General features: G+C 50.3%; 1 protein-coding gene across 1 annotated transcript in view; it reads right to left on the bottom strand.

Moving 5' to 3' along the window:
- Positions 1-21369, bottom strand: part of DCHS1 (dachsous cadherin-related 1) — a 35586-nt gene extending 14217 nt beyond the window's left edge. Inside the window, exons 1-2 of the mRNA XM_045894229.3 lie at positions 21101-21369; positions 5192-7099 (exon numbers count right to left, since the gene is read on the bottom strand). Of these exons, the coding sequence (XP_045750185.1) occupies positions 5192-6979 (1788 nt within the window). The 5' untranslated portion in view covers positions 6980-7099; positions 21101-21369. The remainder of the gene's footprint in view (positions 1-5191; positions 7100-21100) is intronic.
- Between the last annotated feature and the right edge of the window lie 3754 nt (positions 21370-25123).

The raw sequence follows: 25123 nt of genomic DNA on the forward strand, positions 1-25123 counted from the left end.
AGTGATCGGGGTCTGCTCTGTGAATTTATGGATGTGGCTCCTGTACCTGTGCCGTTCCTTGCCTCTCAAGCCAACCTCACTGGAAGTGAGAGAGGGAGAATGGCAAGTCTATGGGATGTCAAGGTCATTAAGTCCAGGGGGCTCCTCAAAACTAAGAAGTAGGGGAAGGATTTCCTGGTTAATTCTTGGGTATCCCCCAGACTGGCTCAGGAAAAGTTGAACTATCAGACACCAATGTTAGGAGCCTCTGAACATTTCAGAACCAGAGCAGAGGAGACATCATTCTGAAAGCTTCTGAGTCTAGGACAGGGCCAGGCACACAGCAGGTACTCTATGTGTATTTGTTGAATAAGTGGACATTCTGATTACCCTGACAACAAAACCTTCCTTCAAACTACATTTTATACGTTGGGTGCACATTAGACCCCTGACAGTGTGTTAGCTGGTGTTGACTGCTGTAGACTGTGACAAAGTACTCTCTATGGATACAGGGGTCCTAGGGTCATGTCATGCTGTAAGAGGAGGCTGGAGAGTTCCCTCTTCTTAGCCAGAAAACGTTCCTCCGAGAGAAGGCTAGCCAAGGACTTCGGATTGTTGCCCAGGTCCTTGACAGAAGTGATTTGTGGCACTGTTTACCCTCCAGAGAGACACTAAGACCCTGCCATGGCTGAACCCTGGAAACCGATCCTGCTCCAACTCTACTATGGCTGTGGGCCCAGATATCCCAGGAGACAAACATCCCCCCACATCAATTCAGGCAGGCAGCAGCACAGCTGCGGCACCATCTCCAAAAGCTGTTAAAGACCTTTGCCCTCTGACTTGCTGCAGGAAGAAAGCAATAAATAGTGGTCAGGGGAAGTTGTCAGGAAGTGACCCCAAAAGGCATAGGGGCCGCTGACTGGAAATGACCAAGGCAGAAGTGAATTTCCCGCCCTGTGCAGCTCCTGCTAGAGGTTCCACTGCAAATGCACAGTCTCCCTTTCCAGCAGGCTCTCAGACCTGCTGCCCAGGCCAACCCTGGTCAGCTCCCTCTCCCACTCATCTCTCTCCTCCTGTCCCCACCCACCTCTAGCTCTCATCGAATGCACTATTTCAGGGAGGAAATAAAGACCCTTATCTGTGAATTTGCTAAAGTTCCTACCAGGCCACAAACTTACTGCATCCACCCCGTCCTGACCTCCTTCCCAGGTGTCTCCTGCTTCTCCCGCTGCCAACCCCCTCCACAGATTCCTCCGCCTCCCTTTCTCCTGCCTGTTCTCATACACTGTTGCTCCCTGGAATCTCGCCTTGGCCTCGTCTCACTCTGCATGCTCCCTCAGGACCTTCTCTTCCACTTCCGTGGCTTTGACCATCGTCTGCACTTTGACCTAGACCACTCCTCTGAGATCCAAACCTGTACATCCAGATGCCTGCTCAACATCTCCAATTGGATGTCCCACAGGCACCTTAAATCCAACCTGTCCAAAACTAAACTTATGATCATTCCAACCCCCTCTAATGACTCTTCCATCCACGCAGTTGCTCAAGCCAGAAATCTGTTCTTCCCTTTTCCTCTCCCGGTATATCAATCAACTGGGGACTAAGTAAATCCTCACTATCTCTCCTATTTGTCTATTCCTCTCCATCACCATTATCACTGTCCTGATTTAGGCCTGAGTCATCTCTCCCCTGGACTATTGTGATTCCTTTCTCATAGGTGTCTGACCCTCCAATCTGTCCTCTACCCCAGGATTTCTGATCCTTGGTATGACTGACAGTTTGGACCAGATAATTCTTTGTTGTGGTGTTGTCATGTGCATTATGGGATGTTTGACAGCATCCCTGGCCCCTATGCACTAGATGCCAGTAGCAACCCACCAGTTGTGACTATCAGAAGTCTCTAGACATTGCCTAATGTCCCTCAGGGGCAAAATCACTCCCAGTCATGAACCACTGCTCTAGACTACCAAAAGCATCTTTTGAGAAAGGAAATATGATCATATTACCCTTCTACTAGAAAATCTTCAACATTCTCTAAAGAAAAGTGCTCAAAGGCCTTGGCTTGGCTTGACTCCTCGCTGTGTGACCTACCTGCACATCTCACCTCCCACTCTCCCACTGCACACCTTAAACTCCAGAGGCAGATACTGAGCCACTTATAGCCCTGAACAAATCAGGCTCTCCCACTGCTCTGTGCCTGGAGCCCCCCTCCCCACCGTCTGGCCCCCTCACAAACTCCTGCTCAGCCTGTGAGTCTCAGCTTAAGGGTCACCTCTTTGGGGATGCATTCGTACTGCCTATCTGTACCTCACATAAGTCCCCATTATGGAAGTTCTTTTTATTGCAGTACAACAATTTTTTTGTACAAGAATCTCCCCTTTAGACTATAAACTCCATGAAGTAGGGGGTAATGACTCATTCATTACTGTATTCTCTGTCCCTAAGACAATGACTAGCACTTGGTAGATACTTGATAAATGTATACTGAATGAATCCAATATTAAGACTTCTTCTAACAGGTATGAACACCCAGTGCTCATTTTTACTCCTGCTTCCCTATAGTTACTAAGAGTAAAAACTCCAGGAAACCCCCTGGAGAGTTACTCTCTTTCTTCAGGCACTAGTGAGGAAGAAATTTGGAAGCCATCACCCATTGGTCCTGGGCCAAGAGGGAGAGTAAACACATGGGAGAGTGGGTGGGAGCTGGACAGCAGCAGGCAGGCAAATACCCTAGCCAGAAGGCAAGGCGTCAGCTGGGCCTAGGCACTGCCTAAAGTCTAGGCCAACAGGCAGCCTCTGAGAAGATGCTCAGGCATCTGGTGGACTTCTGAGAAGTAAAGACTTTAAGCACTAGTCTCCTAAAAGGCCTCCCTACCTCCTGTTTTCTGTCCTGCATCCATACTCCATGATGCAGCCAAAGCAATCTTCCCAAAAGACATATCAGCTTTGCCCAGAGCCCCTCACTGGCCCACTGTGATTTTTTTAAATTATCTTTAAAAAAAAAAGATTTATTTATTTGACAGAAAAGAGAGAGAGAGCGGGCACAAGCAGGGGAGCAGGAGAGGGAGAAGCAGGCTCCCCGCTGAGCAGGGAGCCCAACGTGGAACTTGATCCCAGGACCCTGGATCATGACCAGAGCCGACCATAGATGCTTAACCGACTCAGCCACCCAGGCGCCCCAGCCCCCTGTGATTTTTTTTTTTTTAAAGATTTTATTTATTTATTTGAGAGAGAGAGAATGAGAGACAGAGAGCAGGAGAGGGAGGAGGGTCAGAGGGAGAAGCAGACTCCCCACTGAGCAGGGAGCCCGATGCGGGACTCGATCCAGGGACTCCAGGATCATGACCTGAGCCGAAGGCAGTCGCTTAATCAACTGAGCCACCCAGGCGCCCCCCTTTTTTTTTTTTTTAAGATTTCATTTATTTATTTGAGAGAGAGAGAATGAGAGACAGAGAGCACGAGAGGGAAGAGGGCAGAGGGAGAAGCAGACCCCCTGCTGAGCAGAGAGCCCGATGTGGGACTCAATCCCGGGACTCCAGGATCATGACCTGAGCCGAAGGTAGTCGCTTAACCAACTGAGCCACCCAGGCGCCCACCCCCTGTGATTTTTAAGACAAAGAGGTGGTTCACAACTGGGAGTGATTTTGTCCTCTGGAGGGGACATTAGGCAATGTCTAGACCAGCTTGTAAATCTGGTCCATGTCTACTATTTTGTCTCAGCTCTCTGCAGTTCTTCGCAGCACAGTTGAGGCCAATCTGAACAATGCAGTCACCTAACACATCATGGGGTTCTGCAGCTCTGTCTGAAGGCCTGGAATCCCCATCCATATACTCTATATAATCCATTTGGCAAAGTCTCATTGGTTCTTCAAAGGTGCCCTCCTCCAGACTCCCACAGCACCTCATATGCCATCTGATGCAGCACTAGTAACTGATGTGTCTCCCTGTCTAGACTGGGACCTGCCTGGGAATAAGACCGTGTCCTTTCTTTGTTCCCTGGGACCAGAAGAGTGCCAAGCTCATAGTGGGTAAGTTAATTCTTGAATATATCACTTATCCACTGATCTAATCCATCCTTCACCCTTAAAGCAAGTTAGCTTCCCCAAAAAACAATCTGTAGAAAGGAGGGAGGGATGAATAGGTAGAGCACAGAGGATTTTTAGGATGGTGAAACTACTCTGTATAATACTGTAATGCATGTCATTATATATATCCATTATACATTTGTCCAAACCTATACAATGTACAACATCAGGAGTGAACCCTAATGTAAACTATTTTGGGGGGTTTGGGGTGATTATGTGTCATTGTAGTTTCATCAGTTGAAACAAATGAACCACTCTGGTGGGGATGCTGATAATGCGGGGAGCGGGTACATGAATGGGGACAGGGGATATATGGGAAATCTTTGTCCTCAACTCAATTTTGCTGTGAATCTAAAACTTTTCAAAAAATTGAGACAGTCTGATCATGCCCTTTTCTGGCTCAAAGAAGTTCAGTGACCACCTGTGCCTTCCAAGTAAAGACCTAACCCCCTTAAAGCTTGGTGTCCAAGGACTTCTGTAATCTGACCTCAGCCTGACTCTTCAATTTCATGCCCCCTCTGTCTCCTCCAGGCCTGACTTGCAGGCACTCTGTGGCTCCCAGAGTCTGTCCAGGGCTCCCACCTCCTCCTCAGAGAGGCCTTCCTGCTCTGGACATGGGCATGTGATCTCACTAATAGTTCTTGTTATCTCTCATCCTTGTGCCTGAGCACAAATGTCTCATCAAGGCTCAGCTCCATGGAGGGAGATGGGGGTTTCTTCCAGCAGAGCCGAGCAATGGGATGAAGGCTCCGTAAATGCTGGCATCTCTCTTGGAGAGCAGGAGCCACATGGGTGCACAGAATCTCCATCTCTGCCTTTCAGAACAGCTTTGAGATTTTGTAGAGTCTCTCTCCCTTCTTGACACCACAGGACACTTTTTCCTCTAGATCCAATCTTAATTCCCTCAACTGCCTTACCTGGCCCACCTCTTGCACCTGCTTTCTCATCTTGTCATGAGCCCTCACCCTCTGTACAGACTTTGGAGCTCACAGGATAGGATCAAACCCCCTCACATAAGTCACCATAAACATACACCTGCAAGGCTTGGTTTCTGTTCTGAAGTCCCCTGTGACCTCTAATTCACTCCTGCCCGCAGCAGCATCCTGCTGTGTGCAGGACTTACCCACCTGCAGGAAGCAGGTTCCAGGCTGGGTGCCCTCAGGCAGTGAGGCATTGTAGAAAGTTCTCTGGAACTGGGGCTCATTATCATTCACATCTTGCAGGGCCACACTGACTGTGGCAGACGAGGCAAGAGGAGGCAAGCCCCCATCTGTGGCCACCACAATCAGCTGTGGCTGAGGTTCCAATTCATAGTCCAGCGAGGCAGCCGTGGTAATGATGCCTGAAGTGGGGTCGATGGAGAACCAGCGGGTGTGGGCACCAGGGGCCAGGCTATAGGTGACTTGACCATTACTGCCCTGGTCAGGATCCCGGGCCATCACTCGCACCACGAAGCTGCCAGGCAGTGCAACTTCAGGAAGGGGCTCAGGTCTGTAGAGCTGACGGTCAAAGGTAGGCGCATTGTCATTGACATCAGTGACATGTAGTACAAAGGTAGCCTCAGCCCGCAGTGGGGGTGAGCCTGAGTCTGTGGCGGTAACCCGCAAGTTATAGGCATCCCGCTCCTCCCGATCCAGCTGCCGAGCCACACACACTAGGTAGATGACACTGTCCTGAGTGCTGAGGGCAAAATGGCCCTCTCCACCCTCCAGGGAAACGTTGACATGAGCAAAGTCGCCATCATCTGGGTCTGACACAGAGATGCGAGCAACAAGCTGGCCAGGTGGGGCAGCCTCGGACACTCGCGGGGAGCCATCTGCACTCAGAAAGATGACAGTCATGGAGGGCTGATTGTCGTTGGCATCTCGCACGTTCACAGTCACAAAGGCTGAGCCCAGCTCAGGGTGAGCCCCACCGTCCCGCGCCTGCACCACCAGTTCATGGACCCGCCGTTGCTCAAAGTCCAGTGGCCGCTCCAGCCGCAGCAGTCCTGTGTGTGCGTCAATGGAGAAGGGCCCATCACCCTCACTCTGCCTCCGGTTGATCTCATAGGTCACAGCTCCATTGGCACCAGCATCGGCATCAGATGCATACACCTGCAAGACAGGACTGCCAGGGGCCAGGCTCTCAGACACCACAGCATGATAGCGGCTCTGATTGAAAGCTGGGGCATGGTCATTGATGTCCAGCAGTGTCACATCCAGCAGGGCCTGGGCCCTCCGCGGGGGTGAACCACCATCGTAGGCCTCCAGTTGCAGCATGTAGTGTGAGCGGTTCTCTCGGTCCAGCTCCCCGGTAACTACCAGTTCTGGCACGGGAGCCCCATCTGGACCAGGACGTGTCTCCAGCTGGAAGGTCTCTCCAGCCCCATCACCAGACAGTGCATAGCCCTGGGTTCCTAGGCGGCCAGCATCTGCATCACGGGCAGGCTCCAGCGGGTAGCGGGTGCCGAGAGCTGTATGCTCGGGTATCTGCAGGGCAGCCCGAGCCTGTGGGAAAGCCGGAGCATGGTCATTGATGTCAGCCACTCGCACGGTCACTTCTACGGTGGCGCCATCAGGAGTGACTGCAGTGAATCGGTAGCGATCTCGCCGCTCACGGTCCAAGACGCGGGCTGTACGGACCACTCCGCTGTGCTCATCGATGGCCAGGTCTGTGCCCACCCCACTGCCCTCTTGGGCGGAGATGAAGTACATGGGAGGCGCTGCTGTGCCTGGAGGGAGCCCTGCACTGATGTCCCCAATCAGGGTGCCTGCTGGCTGCTCCTCATCGATCTGTAGGTCCAAGCTCCCGGCCTGACCCCAGGCACCTGACACCCCAGCCCCCAGCAGCAGCAGCAGCAGTGGTAGCAGGGGGAGGGGCCTGCAGCTCTGCATGCCAGTGCAGGAAGGCGCAATGCCCTCCTCCTTCTGCATGACAGGGGCAGTCCAGTTATGACTTGGGTTCCAGCTCTGGCCCAGGCTCCAGGCCCAGCTTGATTTCAGGCTTTGGATCAGGTCCAGCTCGGGCCCTGGCTCCAGCTCGGGCTCCCTGACCTGGGAGAAAAGCAGAAGGAAAAAGGTCATGATGGTAGTGGGGTGGGGTGGGGGGAGGGGAGGGGAGTGGAATCAATGATCCAGGGAGACTGGTATCTAAGCCACAGTAAGACTCCAGCATGTTCAGCCCCTCCATAGGGCATTTGTGCTGCCATATATCCATTTCAGACCCAAGAAGCTCCTGCTTCAGAACTCCTCAGGACCTATTCCAGTCTTTCCCTGGCAGGTCCCCATCCCACCCTAACCACACCCTACCCCCAGCAGATTGTTTTTTTCCTATTGTTCAGGTCTCAATGCCCTTGGACTCCCTTCCTTTCATGTCTGGACTTAAAAATATGGCCAATCCTTTCTCATTTTTCTTCTTATTCAGGACTAATATCTCAACAACCATGTGCTTTTGGTAACCTCACCTGAATCATCAAACTTCACCTTGAACCATCATGTTCTTGAGCTTTCTATCAGCATAGAAATATACAGGAATTCCTATATATAGGAATATATATGTATTCCCTTAGCCCCACTTCCCTCTCCATTCAACAAGGGATTGGGAACACATCAGTGACTAAAGGAAACAGTCCCTGGCTTCAGGGATGTCACAGTCCAGGGATTGGACAAGTAATTACAAGTATGATAAGGGCTGTAAGAAGTGCAAGCAGCTCTGAGGGCATATATAGAAGAGGGGTTTGTCATAGTCAGGGAGTCAGGGAGAAATTCTCTGAGGATGTGACCTTCAAGTCAGGATCTACCTAATGAGTAGGTATTGGCTAGGCAGTGGTGGGCAGAAAAGGGGGTTATAGAAAGGAGAGAACATTCAGAAGAGGGAACAGACAGAGGGAAGGCTTAGGGTCTACAGTGAAGAAAAGGCTGAGAGTGTTTGGGGGTGAGTAGGGACAATGTGTGTGAGATGTAGAGGTGTAGAGTGCTAGGGGGAGGGGATATGAAATGGGGCGGGGACTCATAAGCCATATGGATGATTTGGATTTATTTCTAGGGGTAAGGGAAAAAGCATTTTAAGAAGAGGTGTCATGATATGACTTACATTTTGTGATGATCACTATAGATAGGTGCCCTTTGGAAAACAGAAGGTATGCACATGGGACCGTTATCTTAGGACAGCCCCTATAATACATTTGTGGGAGTCCAGGTGATGGTGGTGCTTTGATGGTGACTTGATGAGTGTTAGCAATAAAAATGGTGAGAAGTGGATAGGTCTGCAGGAGGCTTAGGAGGTAGAACAGGCAGGGTTTGATGACAGCTTGAAGGGATTGTGAGCAGTCAAGGATGATGGGCAAATTTCTGGCCTTAACCATCAACTGGAGAAAGGTATCCTTAACTGGCCAGAGAGGGAGACAAAAAGAAACCCAGAGAGGGACAGTGCCTCTGAGGCTAAGGGGAGCCAGGATTTCAAACACTGCATAAGTTCAAGAGGGAAGAGGCCTCAAGCCCCATATGAAGGCCTTAGTGATGGAGGGAGAGCAGAATCATTGGAGAGGTTGCCCTGTCTGAAAGGTTGGTTCATTTCCCCCAGTTTCTCACTTCTCACATCCTCCTCCCTCCATGCCATGGGGCTTCCCCTCCTGTGACAATGCTCTCACTAGGCTTCCGATCATCTCCATGCTCTACATCCAATGAACACTTTTTTCTTATCTTCCTCTTACTGGATCTTTCTGGAACACTGGATCACTGATCATTGGCTTCTTGGAGCCTACTCCTCCTGGCTTCACATGGTGATACCCCACCTCTTGCTTCCATTGTACTTCTCTGTCCACCCCTCAATTTCCTACACAAATTCTTCTTCCTCTGCCCATCCCTTAAAAATTGGTGCTCTTCAGGCCTCAATCCTGGGCCACATCTTTTTCAAGTCTCCTCCCTATTCTGCCTGGGTGATCTTTCTTATCCATTCCTGTGCCTTCAATTCAATTGCATCAATTATTTTTTATGCACTGTCTAATTGTTGACGCCTTTCCAGTTTCCTTCCATCTCCAGCTCTGGAGACACATGGCTGGCTATATACTGGACTTCCTTAACAACATATCCCTAACCCTCTCCTCAAGCTGATTTTCTTCCTCCAATCTCTTTCCTGTGAGCAGCACCACCACTCAGAAACTCTCCTTGCTTCCTTGCTTTTCTTAGGTCTGATTTCCAGTTAGTTATCAAAACCTGACAATCTCAATGAGACATGTCTCAAGTCTGCCCTTTCCTCTCTCTTTGCACTGCTACTGTCCCAGTCTGAGCACTATCATCTCTCCTTTTGATTCCTACAATAGCCTCTAACTGCTCCCCCTGCTCCTGGCTTGGATCGTCTGACCCATCTCCACCTGACCAGAGCTATCCACATAGCTTTCACCAAATCACTCCTGAAGAGAGGCTTCCATGGGTTCCCCATTACTGACAGCAGAAAACTGCTGTCCCTCTCTGCAGATACACATACACACAAACCGTGTCGGCAGTTTCAGGGGGTTCATGGACACTAGGTGTAAAACTTCTAGCCCAAAAGATAAAGTACAGCTTCCTTAATATATCTTCCTGATCTGAGCCCTGCTGCCTCTCTAGTGCACCCGACCTTTACTGTCTTCCACTACACCCTGCATCCCAACACTAAAGCCATCCCCAAGTTCCTTCCCACTCCTTGCCCTGTATGTACTACTCTCTCGTCCTGAGATATCCTTTAAACATCCTTTCCAAGTGGCCATCTCCACTCAGACTTCAAGATCTGGTTCAAATGTCCTGTCTGCTGTGGAATTTTCTGCGACATCTTTCTCCCCTGGGGTCCTCCTACCATCTCCTCCTACCCTCTCCTGGGCTCCCACTGCCATTGGTCACACTGACAATAAATTGCATGGCAGCCCTGAATTGCAGCCCCCTTGAGGGCAGTGAGTTCAGGGTCTTAGTTGGTTTCTGTCCAGCACAGTATGAGAGGCCATCAGGGCTGAATGCATATTCAGAGCCTTTTAATTTTATGCCACCGCACTCACATGCTGACACAGACAGAAACGTCTGTGGACATGCCAACTCAGATGACATACACAAACACAATGACAGCCTGTGTCCCTGAGGCACCGTGGTCAGTCCTGTGGCTACAGAAGTGTGTCCTCGGGTTTTATGTATTAGCTCTGCTTTAGGACTTCCTGTCCTCCCAAGGGAGTTCTGACCTCTCGCTTACACTTCCAACCTCCAACTCTCCCACCTGTGTGAGGCAATAAAAAGAGCAGGGATTCTAGAGTTTGAGTTATTTTCCTAATCCATATGATTCTGTGAGAATTCGAGACAATGGAAGCAAAGAGCCTAGAGCTGAGCATCTGGTAGATGGATCCCTTCATCCTGGCTTCAGAGTTCTGGAGTTCTCTGTGTGCACTAAGACCCCTGTCCTTGGGGACTCAAGTCTGAGGAGCTCATGGAACTGCCACATGGGATAAACAGGTCAGAGGAATTCAGAACAAGGAGGTCTGAGTGAACATAGGTCTGACTCAGTGGGGGGAGAGGCTGAGTGTACGGGGATGGCCCAGAGGCCCAGGTCAGGAATGTAGGCCTAGAACTGAGTTAGGGGTCAAGGGTTTAGAGGTGGTCCTATTCATTTAATCAATCAATGGAGAGCAAGCAGTTATGGTTGGTGGGGAGAGAGGATAATGGACAATGAGGTCAATGTATTTATTACTGTATTAAAGTTTTCTGTCTGCACATCCAGAGACAGAATGCCAGCTATATGAGGGCCAGGATTATCTCTCATTCACCTTTGTGTGTAGCACAGAGTATGGTACATGATCAGTATGTTTTCTGAACGAAAGGATGTATGAATGGTATGAGATAAAAGCTCAGGTGAATGAGCAGCCTTGAAGAAAAGGGATCCAGGCCCAGACAGATGCCCCTTCTCCAACCTGTGTAGACCCTGCCCTCCTCATCACCCAAGTGGGGTTCCTCTCCACTGAAGACTCCCCCAGTACAGTCTCACAGTGGACGCACATCGGTGCATACTCACAGTCACAGACCCACACACAGCCAGATACACAGATGCACAGACTCACATACAGACAGGCACAGTCCACACACATACATACACGAGCAGGGGCTACTTCAACATATATGCAGTCAGTGCACGTACGTAGATACCCCTCCTTACAGAGAAGCGTATTTTCACACACACAGATGGGGATGTTCATTCCCATGGATCCTGTCCCCCCCCACACACATACAGGCATACACAGAGACCCACACATGCATGCCTTGTGCACACAGAAAGGCAAGCTTCTCACAGGCCTCACGTGGACAGGCACACTCCCATGATACCCTCCCCCACACATACACACAGGCATCCTCACGCACACCCTCCCTCCCACGTACACAGACAGATGAACTTCCACGTGCGCACACAGTGGCAGGCACGCGCGCACACACTTGAAGACCCGCCCACACACAGGCATGCTCTCACACATGCTGCCGGGGCACTCGTGGTCAGCTCTGTGGCTGCAGCTGTGACCTTTCGGTCCCTGGGGCCTCTGTCTGGACTGTGCCTCATCACTTCCTGCTCCAGGGCTTCTAGTTCCAGACTCTCTCCAGAGACCGTCTCATCCTCTCTCCAGCTCTCCTCTCAGCACCATCTCCCCATCTGTCCAATGCTTCTCACAGCCTCTTCCCCAGCACTTGTTCCTCCTCCCTGTTCCTGTCTCTTTCCCTTTCCAGGTCTGTCCTGTCCCTTCCCCCCAGATCTGGCCTCAGCTGTCCACCTGTCTCCTGCCCAGACCTGTCTTCTTTCTGCCCTCAGATCAGTCACTTCTCTCCCATCCAGTTCTGCCTTGCTGCATGCCCTCACTGTCCTGGTCCTGTTGCTCTGTCCTCTGGCTCCATCCTGCTCTCCCCCTCTAGCCCCACATCTGGGCCTCTGGAACCACAGCTGGTTCTCATTAGGAGGGGGAGGGGCGAGGCTGTTCATTGGGGCCTGCAATGTGATGTCAATCCTCCCCTCCACCCCACCACAGCCTGTGTGTCTACAGGACCTGGGAGCAGGGGGAGCATGGGAGAGGAAAGAGAGGTGGGTTGGGGAGGAGAAGTAGGGGGAACATAAGGGAAGGGGGTGCTCCAGGAGGAAGTAGAGGAGTGGCGGAGGTACAGACGGGAAGCAGGCTGGGGGAGCTGGCACCGCCCAGGCCTCCTCCCTCAACTTCCTGTCCTAGGGCCAGGGAGGGGCAGGGACCAGAAAGACAACAGGGTGGGTGTGCAGTGGGGGGGGGGGGGGGGGGCTGGAAAGGCAGATTGGAGCAGAAGTGGCAGAAGAGGGTAGCCTTGGTAAGCAAAGGGAGGGCCAGGCATAAAGGGGAGAGGAAGAGACTGAGAATGCTGGTGGGGGTGGTCGGGGGCAAGACTGCGGGAGAGTGAGCTAGTGTGACAAAGGAGAGAGCATGTGTGGCAAAGGGCAAAGGAGAGAACAAGCCAGTTACTACAGAGAGGGGAGCTAAGTCAGAGTTGGCTACAGCTAGCCCGGAAAGGTGTAGGGAGGTAAATAGAGGCGGGAGGCAGAGCTGTGCTGGGGGACAGAGAGGAGAGGAGAATGAAGAAGAGAGGGAGGGGGAGGGAGGAGAAGAAAGGCAAACTGGCCTCCCAGGGTATCCCTGACAACCCATGGGAGGGCTGCATCCCTCCAGAGGACTGGTGCCCAGGAGCCACTTCAGGGAGAGGCTAGGGACAGATATGAGCGGAGGGAAAGCCTCTTTTCTGAACATAGTGTGCTGGGCTCTACGCCAGGCAGTTCACAGACAGTATCTCATTTAATCACATCAACCCTATGAGGAAGGTGTCCTGCCTTCCACTGAGGAAACAGGCTTAGCATGAAACAACTTTCCTGAATTAACACAGCCCCAGTTTGATCCCAAGACTATACACTCCCTGCTGCCTGGGATGCAGGGTGAAGGGAGAGATGGAGAAAGGGAGAAATGATAGGGGAGTTGAAGGGAGGGAATCCTAGCAAGACAATGGAGGCCTGAAGAAGAGAACCCATGGGAGGAGGGGGACCAGGTATGAGCAGTCTGTGACAGCCCAGGTCAGTAGCAGTGGGATCAAGAAGACACAGATAAAAGTGGTGAGGTTGACAACACTTGGCCACTGACCCTTCGGGAAGGGTGGTGGAATGCAAGCGTCCAGATTGACTTCCAGGGTTTTGGCCTGGTTACTAAAGTGGTGCCATTAGGACACCCCAGAGGAGAGAAGCCATTTCTCAGATGCCCATTGGGAACTCCACGTGGCAATGTCCCAGGCACACTTGGATTTGCAGGTCTACAGGTTAGAAGAGAGGTCTGGGTTGGAGATAGGGATTTGGACAAATCCAGGGGTAACAGAAAACCATGGGCATGGAGACCCATCAGCAAGGATGTGCAGAGGGAGAAGAGGGTCTAGGATAGTACCCTGAGGAGGAGTCACATTTAAGGGGCAGACTGAGGAGACCTTTATTCTTCTTGGAGGAGAAAGAAAAAAAAAGAGTCAGTATCACAGAAGTTAAGGGAGGAAATATTTCAACAAGAAGGGAGGGATCGATAGTGTCCAAGGCTGCAGAGACTTCAAATAGGATGAGAGCTGAGAAGTGGCCATTGATTTTAGCAGTAAGGAGTTTGCTGGAGATCTGGGGAGAATAGTTTCAGGAGAGTCCGAAGGGTGCACACCTCCTGCAGTGGGGAATGATAGAGGATAAATCAACTAAACAACTCACCATAGACCAGACATCAGCATAGAGTGATTGATCAATACACACTGCACTTCTACAATAGGGAGGCAATATATCACAGTAGGGTAGGACAGGATGAAGTGGTGAAGACGTGGACTTGGCCAAACCAAATGTGTTTTGCCCAGCTTCACACTTTCTAGCTGTGTAACCTCTGGCAAGCCACTCAATTTCTCAATGCTTCTAGTTCTTCCTTTATAAAATAGGGACAATAATAGTACTTACTACACTGTGTTTGTGGTTAGAACGGTGTCTGGCACACAGTTCTTGTTTTGTAAGCACACAGGTGTGATTAGAAGATGGGCTCTGCTGTGAGGCAGACTTCAGTGGCACTTACAGTGTAGCCCCAGGTGAGTTGTTCAGCCTTTCTTAGTTGCCTCCTCTATAATGTGGGGATTAAAGTGCCCACTTTATATGGTTGACAGGAGTGTTAAATGAAAGAATGTTACCAAAAACTTAGCACATCACCTAGCACACAGTGAGGGCTCAATAAATATCAGCTGCTGTTCTTGTATGCCAGACACACAAAATAACCCTCAGACAAGTGTTAGTTCACAGATGAGGAAACTGAGGTTCAGCGGGTGGCAGAGAAATGTGGGACCCAGCTCTGATGGACTCCAAAGCTAGTGCATTGTTACCCTATATTGCTTCTCTGCTGGAAGGCTTGGAATGCTCTGATGAAGGGTCATGTCACTGGCCAGGCAACACAACAGGGAAGGAGAGCAAGCAGAATTCTGTTACAGGAGAATAACTCAGGCAAAGTGCACAAGGTGGGTTAGAGGAGATCAGTGATGAGGATACTGCCAGGCCAGGCAGAGGGTCAGGTAGGCATGGACCCAGGTGGTGAGATAGGAGAAGGGACCAGAGGATGCTTGGAGGTCTCTAGGAGACCAAGAGAAAATGAGAAGAGGCAAACTCAGGGCATGCATGTGAAATGATTCATTAATTGATTTATTCAACAAATATCTATTGAAGATGGGCCAACCATCATACTAAGCAGTAGAGATAAAGCAGTGACTTGGACAGATGGGAGTCCCTGCCTTTGTGGTGTTCACACGTAGGCAGGGCAGGGTGAGGGAGAAGGGGTGGTGGTGATGGGCAGCAAGGGCCTCTTCCTAAGGTCTGACCCTGACAATCAGAGTCTGGGCTGCAGAGGAGGCCAGCGAGGCTGGAGCAAGCAGAGGAGGTGAGAATATAGCAGCAACCCAGAGATACCAAGAGGGAAGAACAAATGTAGGGAAGTGAGAGGTTGAGGGGCAGGAGAATACAGTAGAGGGACGGAGATGTCGGAAGGAAAATTAGCTAAGTTAAGAGTTGAATCCTTAAGAGTTGTTTTCTTTCTGAATTCTCAAACAACTCTCTTAATATTACCTCCATTGTCACCAAAGGAAAGTGGAGTTCAGAGAAGCTAAGGTCACCCAGGTGGCAGATGATGTGGCTGGAAGGTCAGAGGGGGAGCCTCCACCCCCTCTTTTCCTCCCTTTCCTTCTCCTCCTCCTTCCTCACCAACCAAAAGGGTGGTGCCGTCTGGGCTCTGATAGATAACAGCTCCTTCTATGAGCAGCTTAGAGAGAAACATAAACAAGGACATTCTAGTGTGCCAAGGGAACACAGAGGGGCATCCTGACTCACACTTGGGGGTTACAGGCTGACTGATGGGAGGAGGAGCTCTCTCACCAGGGGACACAGGAACTGAGTAGTATCCCCTCCTAAGTGTCAGTAGTTGAAAATTCTTGGAAGTCAGAGGGTTACCCAGGAAACATGGGCCCTAGAGCCGAAAGATGGGGCAGGCAGCAGGAAGCCAGGAAGAAGATGGGATCCAACAGCCTGAACACCTGGAAGGGGCTTTTGCTTGCAGGTCGCAAGGCATCAGAGAGTCCAGTCTTGCTTCTGTTGCCACTGATAGGCTGGACAGGGAAGAGGAAGAGGGCACAAGTGTCTGGGAACCTGATATGGGGAGGAGCAGGACAAAGGGTGCCAGGATTTGGGAGGGCCCAGAGTGGGTGTGTGTGAGGGGTGTTGGAGAAAGGAGCAGCCGACAGCACCTCCCAGGAAGGGGACTTGGTGGAGCGAAGTGGATGGTGGGCATATAGGGCCTTGTGGCCTAATGGCAGGTCACAGCTTCCTCATTTTCCTCTCCCTCCAGGAACCCAAATGGGCACCTGGTGCAATATATTTGAATCTGCAAACTTCTGGTGCTCCTTAAATAATTTGCCAAACTGAATGAAAGAGAGATAAAGTACAGAGAAGGAAAGCAAGAGGATCCAGGAAAAGAGAAGCCCAGGTAAAAGGCAGAGAGGAGGGCATAGGGTGAGGAAGGATAGTTTGTGTGGGAGGGGAGCAGCAGTGTCTCCAGTGGGATACATGGGTATGTGTGGAAATGTCTCAATTGTGTAGGCTGCTGAGACCAGATGTCAGTCTTCTGAAGAGTGAGTGAGGGTGAGGTATGTGTAGTGAGGGGCCTCATTTATTCATTCATTTGTTCATTGTCATGAATGTGAATGTGGAGGGCCCCTGGGGACATGACAAATATAATATGTAACCCTGCCATCAAGAGGCCCCAGCCCAAAGATACAGAACAGGGAAGAGGCAATGACAAGAGTGAGAGAAGAGGATCTCAAGCCTGCATGCTGAGTTTGAGAGTCTCCTAACTTGTCCTATAATTCCTAGGTTTGAGACTAGATCTGAGGATGGGAAGGGGCTAGCCAGAAGAAGAGGGGAGTGAAGGGCTTTTCTGGGCAGAGAGCAGTATGAGCTAAGGTCCAGAGCATGGAAGAATACCGTGTCTCTGAGGAACTACAAGGAATTCAGTATGGCTAGAACTTCCAGTGTGAGGAAGGTAGGGAAATAAGACAGATGATGAGGCTGGGGAGGCTGAGGAGAGTCAGATCCTGAGGGATCTCATAAGCCTCAATAAAGTAGAGAGTTCACCCAAGATAATGGAAAGACACTGCAGGGGGCGCCTGGGTGGCTCAGTCGTTGAGCGGCTGCCTTCGGCTCAGGTCATGATCCCAGAGTCCTGGGATGGAGTCCCACATCGGGCTCCCTGCTCAGCGGGAAGCCTGCTTCTCCCTCTCCCACTCCCCCTGCTTGTGTTCCTGCTCTCGCTGTTTCTGTCAAATAAATAAATAAAATCTTAAAAAAAAAAAAAGAAAGAAAGAAAGACACTGCAGAATACCGAGCAGGGAATGCATGGCTAGACTTGCACTTTAGAGAGATCCCTCTTGCTGCAATGAAAAGAATGGACTGGAAGAAGGAAAAGTAGAAGTCTAGGGAGACAAGTTAGGAGACTCTTGCAGTAATTTGTGTGGAAGGATGGTGAGGTGAGTGCTGTAACTGGGGCCATGGAGCAAAGGGGATGGGATGCCAGAGAGAGCTGGAAAGGAGGTAGGACCAGCAGGTTCCGGTGACTTTCTGGGTTGGAAAAAGACATGTGGAGAAGGAATTGGCTGCAGTTAATTTCTGGATGTGTAGCTTGATAACTGAGTAGAGATGGTGGTTTGGGGGAGGAAGGAATGAGTTCAGGTTTGGACATTTAGGGGCTTGTGAGCTATTCAGCAAAGATCAGGTAGGAAGCAGATATGGAGGTCTGAAGGTCAGAAGAGAGGTCTGGAAGAGGTAGATATTTGGGAGTCATCAGCCTATACAGGTGATAAAGCCCTGGAAATGAATGAGATGGATCATCTAGAGGAGTGTATTCAGTGAGAAAATGAGAAGATCCAAGTCAGAATCCTAAGGAATGGTAACATTTAAGGGCTCCCCAAAGGAGCCCTCAAAGCAGAGTGGGAAGGAAGGGTAAGTAGGAGCTCTGGGGAGAGAGATGCATGGACCTCATCCTATGGTAATCATCTGTTTATCTGCCTGTCTCCTCCACTGAGGTTTAAACTTCCTGAGGGTAGGAATAGTGTCTTCTCTCACAGTGTTCCTATCATCTAGCAGTGTGGTTGGCACTAGAGAGCTCACTAAATGTGGACAGACTAAAATGGTGGCTCAGAAGCCATAAGACAAGAGTGGCTCAAAGGGAAAAGAATGATCAACAATGTCAGACCATGCCAAGGGGTCAAGCAGTTGAGGACTTTTGAAAAGAACCTCTAGTTTTGGCAGGTGAGAAGTCACTTTCTCTTAGGAGAGCCATTATACTGGAAGGTTGGGAAAGGGGAAGTGGGAACAGCTCCATGCAGAAGACCCTTTCACAGTGAAGCAAAGTGAGAGATCACTTTTCAGACACTCCTTGGCCACTCTTTGTCCCATTGTTCTTGAGCCCACCCATCCCACAAAGTCTCAACCTAAATTCTCAACCACACCAAGTGGTCGGTAATTTCCAATAAGCTAAGCTTAGCTTAGTTTAACTCATTGGGGATTACCAAGTTAAGGGAGGCAGGGGAGACTGGAGGCTCTGTGTGTGCTCACAGGAGGAAGGGGTATAAAGGGAAAAACTGGAGACATGGATAAGACATGGCATAATTAGTTGAGTTAGGTCCCCATGGAGGCGGGAGGGGATGGATGAAGTAGTCTTAAATAGAAGAGACACCTCTTCATAATTATAGGAAAGGAGAAAAGATTGAGGAGAATGCAGATAAAAATTTGAGGAAGGAGGCAGGAAGCTGAGGGAATTCATACTGGATGGCCTCACTTTTCTCAGTGAGTGAGACCAGCTTAACTACTCTTACTGCATCCCTTTCCTTCAACCTCCACCTCCATTCTGCCACTGAGCCCTGCTGACCCCGCTGCCTACACAACTCTTGAAACCATCTACTTTCTCCTTCTCTGCTGCCCCCACTCCAGTTCAGGCCAGGGTTCTCTCCTGGCTTCCTGCAAGAGCAAACCATCCTCCTTTTCAGAGCCTGCCCTTCAGTCTTCACACTGTCAGACTGGTAGTTCTAAACCAGATCTGATCATATCACACTATAGCCTCAAATAATTAAGTGACTCTCCATTATTTTTGGATTAGATAATCTTTTTCCTATGACCTACAAGAACTGCATGATCTAACTAACTGTCTGTCCACCTCTCCCAGACTTTCTCACCTCTCCTCACATCATGCTATTAGTGCCAGGCTCACTGGGTTGCTTTCTCGCTCAGATATACAATGCTTTCTGCAAGTGGACTTTTCCATGCTTGCTCCCGTGGCTTTGAATATTCCCCACCCAGCCCATCTCATCGCCGCCTCTCCTCTGCTGACTCCTTATTTATCCATCAATCTTAAGCACCCACACTCACCTGATAACCTGTAAGCTCCATAAGGGCAAGGACCATGTCCATTTCATTCACCCTTGTAATGCCAGCACCCACCACACTGCCTGGCACAGGGGAGGTAATTAATATGGGTTTGCTGAATGAATGAACCAGTGGTTTGACTACTTAATCTGCTGTAAACAATGGGGTGAGGGATGTGAAGTTAAGGAGTAGGAAGAAAATAGAAAAAATTTTTATTTATTTATTTATGGAGGGCCAGTTGAGGGTGGAATTTATAGAAGCATCACCTGGTGTGGTTGAGAATTTGGGTTGAAGCTTTGTGGGATGGTGGGTGGGTTCAAGGACAATGGGACAGAGTGGCCAGGGAGTGTCTAAAGGGATAGTCCTGGGTGTGTAAACTGGAAGGAAAGTACAAAGCCAGAAAGGGGCAGATCAGGAGAAAGCAAAGATGTCAAGGGCAAGAGGTCCTTATGAGGTTAAAGAGTAAGTGTAATGGGAGTGAGGGCATCTGAGAGCTGGAAGGACATAGGAAGCTACTGGCAGAGAGTGGAATGGAAGAGTTTACAACTTTAGAGATGGACCAGTTCTACAAAGTGGTCCTGGAAGGGAAGTAGAACATAACTGGAGCTAAGGAGCTCAAGAAACTGTGAGGCTGGGATATTAGAAGGACACTTAGCATCATGGCAGGATATAGGGTGAGGGGAAGACTGATCCAGGTCTCCAGTTTTCAGGGAACAAGAGGTTAAGCCTGGGACGTCTATGGATGAGAAGGAGTAATGGTGTGAGCATCATAAGTTAATGGGAACTTGTTTAGCAATTGGGACAGCTCACTCCTGGTGTATTCATGTCACCTGACAGTGTGCCTCCTGTGGGTTGTACAAGCGAGTGTGTGGTAAGGGTGATTGTAACACAGCCTCCTGTTAGTGTCAGGTCCCTGGGGCACCTGCTATGTATAGGCAGCTGTGATGAAGTATAACCTAGATGATGGGTTGGCTGTGCCAGTGTCTGCAGGGAAGTGCTGGCAGTAATAGTGTCTCCCGTGGTATGTGTTGGCCTTGACAATGAACCTGTGGGAATGTGTTGGCTGCACCAGTTCTGCAGTGGGTGTGTGTTGTCCTGAGAGCATCATCTGTAGGTGTGTGTTGTTAGCTCTGACACTGCTTCCTGGGGGGGGTGGGGGGGTGTGATGGCTGTGAAGGCATTTCTTGTGGATGTGTGTTTCCTAGGACTGTGTCCCTTGTGGGTTGAGTAGGGCTATGACTGTGTCCCCTGTGAGTATTTGAGGAGTTGACATAAGTAACAATATTTTTCTGGCCTATGACCCCATGGCTGTGGGCCCAACCCACGCCACACTGAGTTCATTGTGCTTCTAGACCTCCCTCTCCCCACCCCCTCCACGTGGGACCAGGCCTGCAGTGACCTCCCTCTGTCCCCTGAACAAGATTCTGATGTAGGCGTCATGGACACAAACTCAGAGCACCAGTCTGGGTGACCCACCTCCACTTCAGGCTTTGCCTGTATCTCCTCTGTTTCCCTTTACTTCTCCCCCTTAGTTTCTTTGTCTCTGTCTCACTTGTCTCTGTCACACACCCATCCTCCACATTCTGACACATGGTTCCCACAGAGGTAGACAACACAGACACACACACACACACACACTCTCACTGGGACTTGCTCACCATGACACACACTCATTCTGACCCCCACACCCTCGGAGTGACACGCACATACACACACAACCAGACAGATACACACGGACACACAACCTCCCAGTGACACGCACTGACTCACACTCTGCAGATGCACTCACACCCGGAGTAGCACACACACACCCTGCCCGCACCCCGCACCCACACCCCCCTCACACTTTCGCCGCCGCACACCCGACTCGATGACACACGCACACAAAGACCCCCAGGCCCTGCCCCCGCGCTCACGTTCACGCTCGCCCCAGTCCCGCAGGCCCAGGCCCCCCCTCCCCCATTGTCTCCGGCTCAGAACAAAGCCCCCGGCTCCACCGCCGCCGCCGCCGCCGCCCGGGAGAGGCCAGCGGGCCGGGCGGGCGCGGCCGGACGGGCCGGGCGGGCGCGGGCACTGACCTCCGCGCGGCGCGGGCTCCCTCGCCCGGTCCTGGGGCGCAGTCCGGCCGCGGTCAGCCCCCCGGGCAGCGCCCGCCCGCGCGGGGCCTGGGGCCGCGCATCGTCCGCCGCCGCTGTCTCCGGGCCCGCGATCAGCTCTGGGCAGCCGGCCGTCGGTCCGTGCGCCCCTGGCCGTCGGTCCGTCTTTTCCCCGCCGCCGCCGCCGGGGCGCCGCCTCCTCCACAGCAGCCCCGCGGAGGATGCGAGATTCGCCGCCGCGGCCCCGCGCCCCCTCCCCTCCCCTCTCCTCCCCTCCCCCGCCCTCCGCGCGGTAACCCGAGCCCCCGCCCCTCCGCCCGCGGAGCCCCCGCCCCCGCCCCCACCCGCGCTCCGCGCCGCCGCCCCCCCACCGCCAGCCCGTCCTCCCTCCGCCCCTCGACTTCCCGGCCCCAGTCCCCGGCGCCGGATCCGGCCCCAGCGCCGCGCGGTCCTCACGTCCCCGTTCTCGGTCACTTCGCCCGGCCCCCTCCTCCCAGCCCGATCTCGACATCCTCTCCCACATTCCCTTCTTCCATCTTCTTTCCCAGCCCCTATTCCCCCACCGTCCCCTCTTCTCCCTCACCGTCCTGTTCTCCTTCTTGCCCAGCCCTTCTCCCTTCCACCCTTTTCTCTCCACCTCCTCTCCCTTTCTCCCCATCCCCTTCTTCTCACCCCTTCTCCTCACCCTTTTCTCTCCACCCCCTTTTTCCCATCCCCTGCCCTCGGTCCTCTCTCCCCAGCGTCTTTTCTATTATCAAATTCTCCTCATCTCCTTTCTCAACCCTTCTCTTACACCCGGCTTCCTTCCCCATCGCCCCATCCTTCTCTTCTCTTCCCCTCTCTCCCCAGCCCCTTCTCACTTCCCTTTCTCCTTGTCTCCTCCTCATCCCCGTTTCCTCTCACCTCTCCCCATTCCCTTCTGCCTTCGTCTTTTCTCTATCCTTCTCTTTCCCCATCCTCTTCTTCCATCTTAATCTTTCCATACCCTCCTAGTCACTTCTGTTTATCTCATGCTCTATCCCTTGTCCCTTCTTCGTTGCTTAGCCCTCTTTCCCTCCCCTCTTCTCTCATCCCAAATTTGAGGCTAGAGATTGGAATGAAGGTATTGGAAGGAGGAGATTTGCGGCTGCTGGTCTAACTCAGGGTATAGTCCCCAGAAAAGAAAAATGAGATGGAAGCTGGGCAGGGAGTGGGGAAGGGGCTTGAGGGTCAACTTGGGAGAGAAAATGGGAAGATGTGAAATCAGACAGAGCTGGAGAGTATCAAAGAACTGGAAGAGTTTGGCCCTTTCCCTCCTGTCCTTCCTTTTGACTGTGAGTAGGTTGAGTCCAAAGGTATTCTGGATTTGAGAGGTGTACAAATGGTACAAAGAAATCAGGAACTTCTGGGAGAAGAAAACAAAGTTTCAGTTAAAGCAGAAGGGGGTGTAATTTTGAAAGGGAAGACTGAAGGAGAAGCTGGAATCCTTGAAAATATCCAGGTTTCTGGCTTGGGCAGCTGGGTGGATGGCAGTGACTTTCCTGTGCTAGACAAAAGGAGCAGGAGTAGCTTGCAGGGGGTTTATATAGAAAGATGATGACTTTTGCTTTGGGCTGCTGACTTTGAAGCGCCTGTTGGGTAGGCAGGTTTGTAGCTTAGAAGAGTGGTCTGGGGCGCCTGGGTGGCTCAGTTGGTTAAGCGACTGCCTTCGGCTCAGGTCATGGTCCCGGAGTCCTGGGATCGAGTCCCACATCAGGCTCCCGGCTCAGTGGGGAGCCTGCTTCTCCCTCTGACCCTCTCCCCTCTCATGCTGTTTCTCTCTCTCTCTCTCTCTCTCAAATAAATAAATAAATAAAATCTTTAAAAAAAAAAAAAAAAAAAAAAAAAAAAAAAAAAAAAAAAAAAAAAAGAAGAGTGGTCTGGGATGGGCATAAATATTTGGGAGTCATATGCAAATACCTTATAAGCTTGAATATAGGGTGAGGTTTTGCGTTTTTGTTTTTCCAAAATCTTCCCTCAGGAAAGAGGGAGTAACCTTACATTTGAGTTCTTAGGAAGTCTCTCATATTACAGGGTTTGCTCTCATTTATTTTGAACAACAAACCACTGGATAGGGCAGTATGGTATGGTGACTAAGCTTGTGGACTTGAGCCAGACTGTTTGGCTTGGGGTCCAGACTCTGCCATTTACAAGCTTTGTGGCTTTTGAAAAACTACTTAACTTGTCTCTGCCTCAGTTTTCTCATCTATAAAGTGGGGCTAAAGGATTAAATTATTTAATATATATAAAGTACTATATGTACCTGGCACATAGTAAGTGCTCAATAAGTGCTATTTTTACTGTTTGGGCAAGATGGATTAACCTGAAATATCCTCAACAATGCTATCTTGGATGCTTGTGTAGGTCACTTGCCACAGAATCCATTGTCAAAGAAATTTAACACGGCTTTGGTAACTATTCCTGGTAGTATGACCTCACAACTGCATGTGTTGGATGTCTCTAAATATGCTTTTTAAAGATTGCTTTAAAAAGTAATACAGTAGTACTTGGGAGGGGCTTCTGGGGTGCTGGAAGTGTTCTATTTCTTGACCTTAGTGATGCTATATGGGTGTTTCACTTTATGAAAATTTATTGAGCTGAACACTTATGACTTGTGTCCTTTTCTGTATGAATGTTATACTTCAATAAAAAATTAACAATTAAAATTATTTTTAAAAGGCAATAATACATTAAGGGATTTTTAGAGGTCATGAACACACTCTTGCTGGATGTAGGCCAAAAACCAACTGCCTTAGTGTGAGGGGTGAGGGACTGAAGACTTGGAGTACAGCCTGCTCTTTAAAGAGGCTTGACTGCAGGCAAGGAGAGAGACCGATAGCAGGGGGCGGGTAGACAGGTATTTTAGGAGGCCAGAATTTTTCAAATGGGAGAACCTAAATGTATTCCTTGCTTCCTTTATCTACCAAAGACACATGCAAATGCCCACTATGTGCCAGCTTTATACTTCAGATACATAGCTAAGATATGACTAAAGAGTAAGCTGTGAAGACAGATCTGCAAATTGGCACTGGGGAGTATAATGATAGAGGATAGTATGGGATTGTGGACATAGAGGGGATTCCTCATCCAGCCCAGGATTGGGATGTCAGCCAGTGGTGTCACAAAGATGATACTGGAACTGGATCTAGTAGGATGAGTAGAAGCATAGCAAATGGAGAGGTTGGAGAAAAGACTTTTGGGCAGAGTAAACAGCAGCACCATGTTCAAAATCACAACAGCATGAAAGAAAATAGTTTCTGATCATGGAGGTTGGTGCATAGGTGGTAGTAGTGGTGGTCCTGAGCAGACTGAGTGAGCTGGCGTGTGGGGCATATGGGCTAGTGTGAAAGGAGAAACCAAGGAAAGTAAATGGGGCCAAATCATGGAGGATATTATATGTCATACAAAGGGTCCAGGCTCTGAGGAGCCATGGAAAGCTTTATTTAATACAGGAAATGAAATGATTAAGTTATGTGACATCAACTTCATTAGGGCTGTAATACTGAGGATCAAAGGAGACCAAATAAGAGTTAGTTTCAGTTGCCTAGCTTATCCTGTAACGAGAGTCTAAACTAAATGGTAATAGGATTAGAAAAGAAGAGTAAGACATGAGAGAAATTACAGACTGACTAGAAGGAGTAGTGACATAGGAAGATTCTAAGATGCTTTCCATGTTCTTGGGTCATATAGTAGTGATGTTATTCATAAAGTTGGGAAAACAAAGGAAGAGCAGGTTTGTGAGGAGAGAGAGAAGATAATAATGAATTTGGTTTTGGAAATGATGAGTTTAAGATATATGTGAAATGGCCAAATGAAGATGTCTAGCAGGTGGTTGAATATAAAATTTGGAACTCAGAAGAGACTGCTGAGCTGAGGATAAATATTTCAGAGCCACCAGACTAAGGGTGGTTATGTGGAACCATGAGAATGGATGTGGTCACCTATGGAGAACATGTAGTGAGAAGAGTGTCTGTTAAGGGGTGGGTG

The sequence above is a fragment of the Mirounga angustirostris genome, unplaced genomic scaffold, assembly GCF_029215605.1.
Source record: "Mirounga angustirostris isolate CCGP_5_RB_7025 unplaced genomic scaffold, mMirAng1.0.hap1 SCAF_13, whole genome shotgun sequence".
NCBI lineage: Eukaryota > Metazoa > Chordata > Mammalia > Carnivora > Phocidae > Mirounga > Mirounga angustirostris.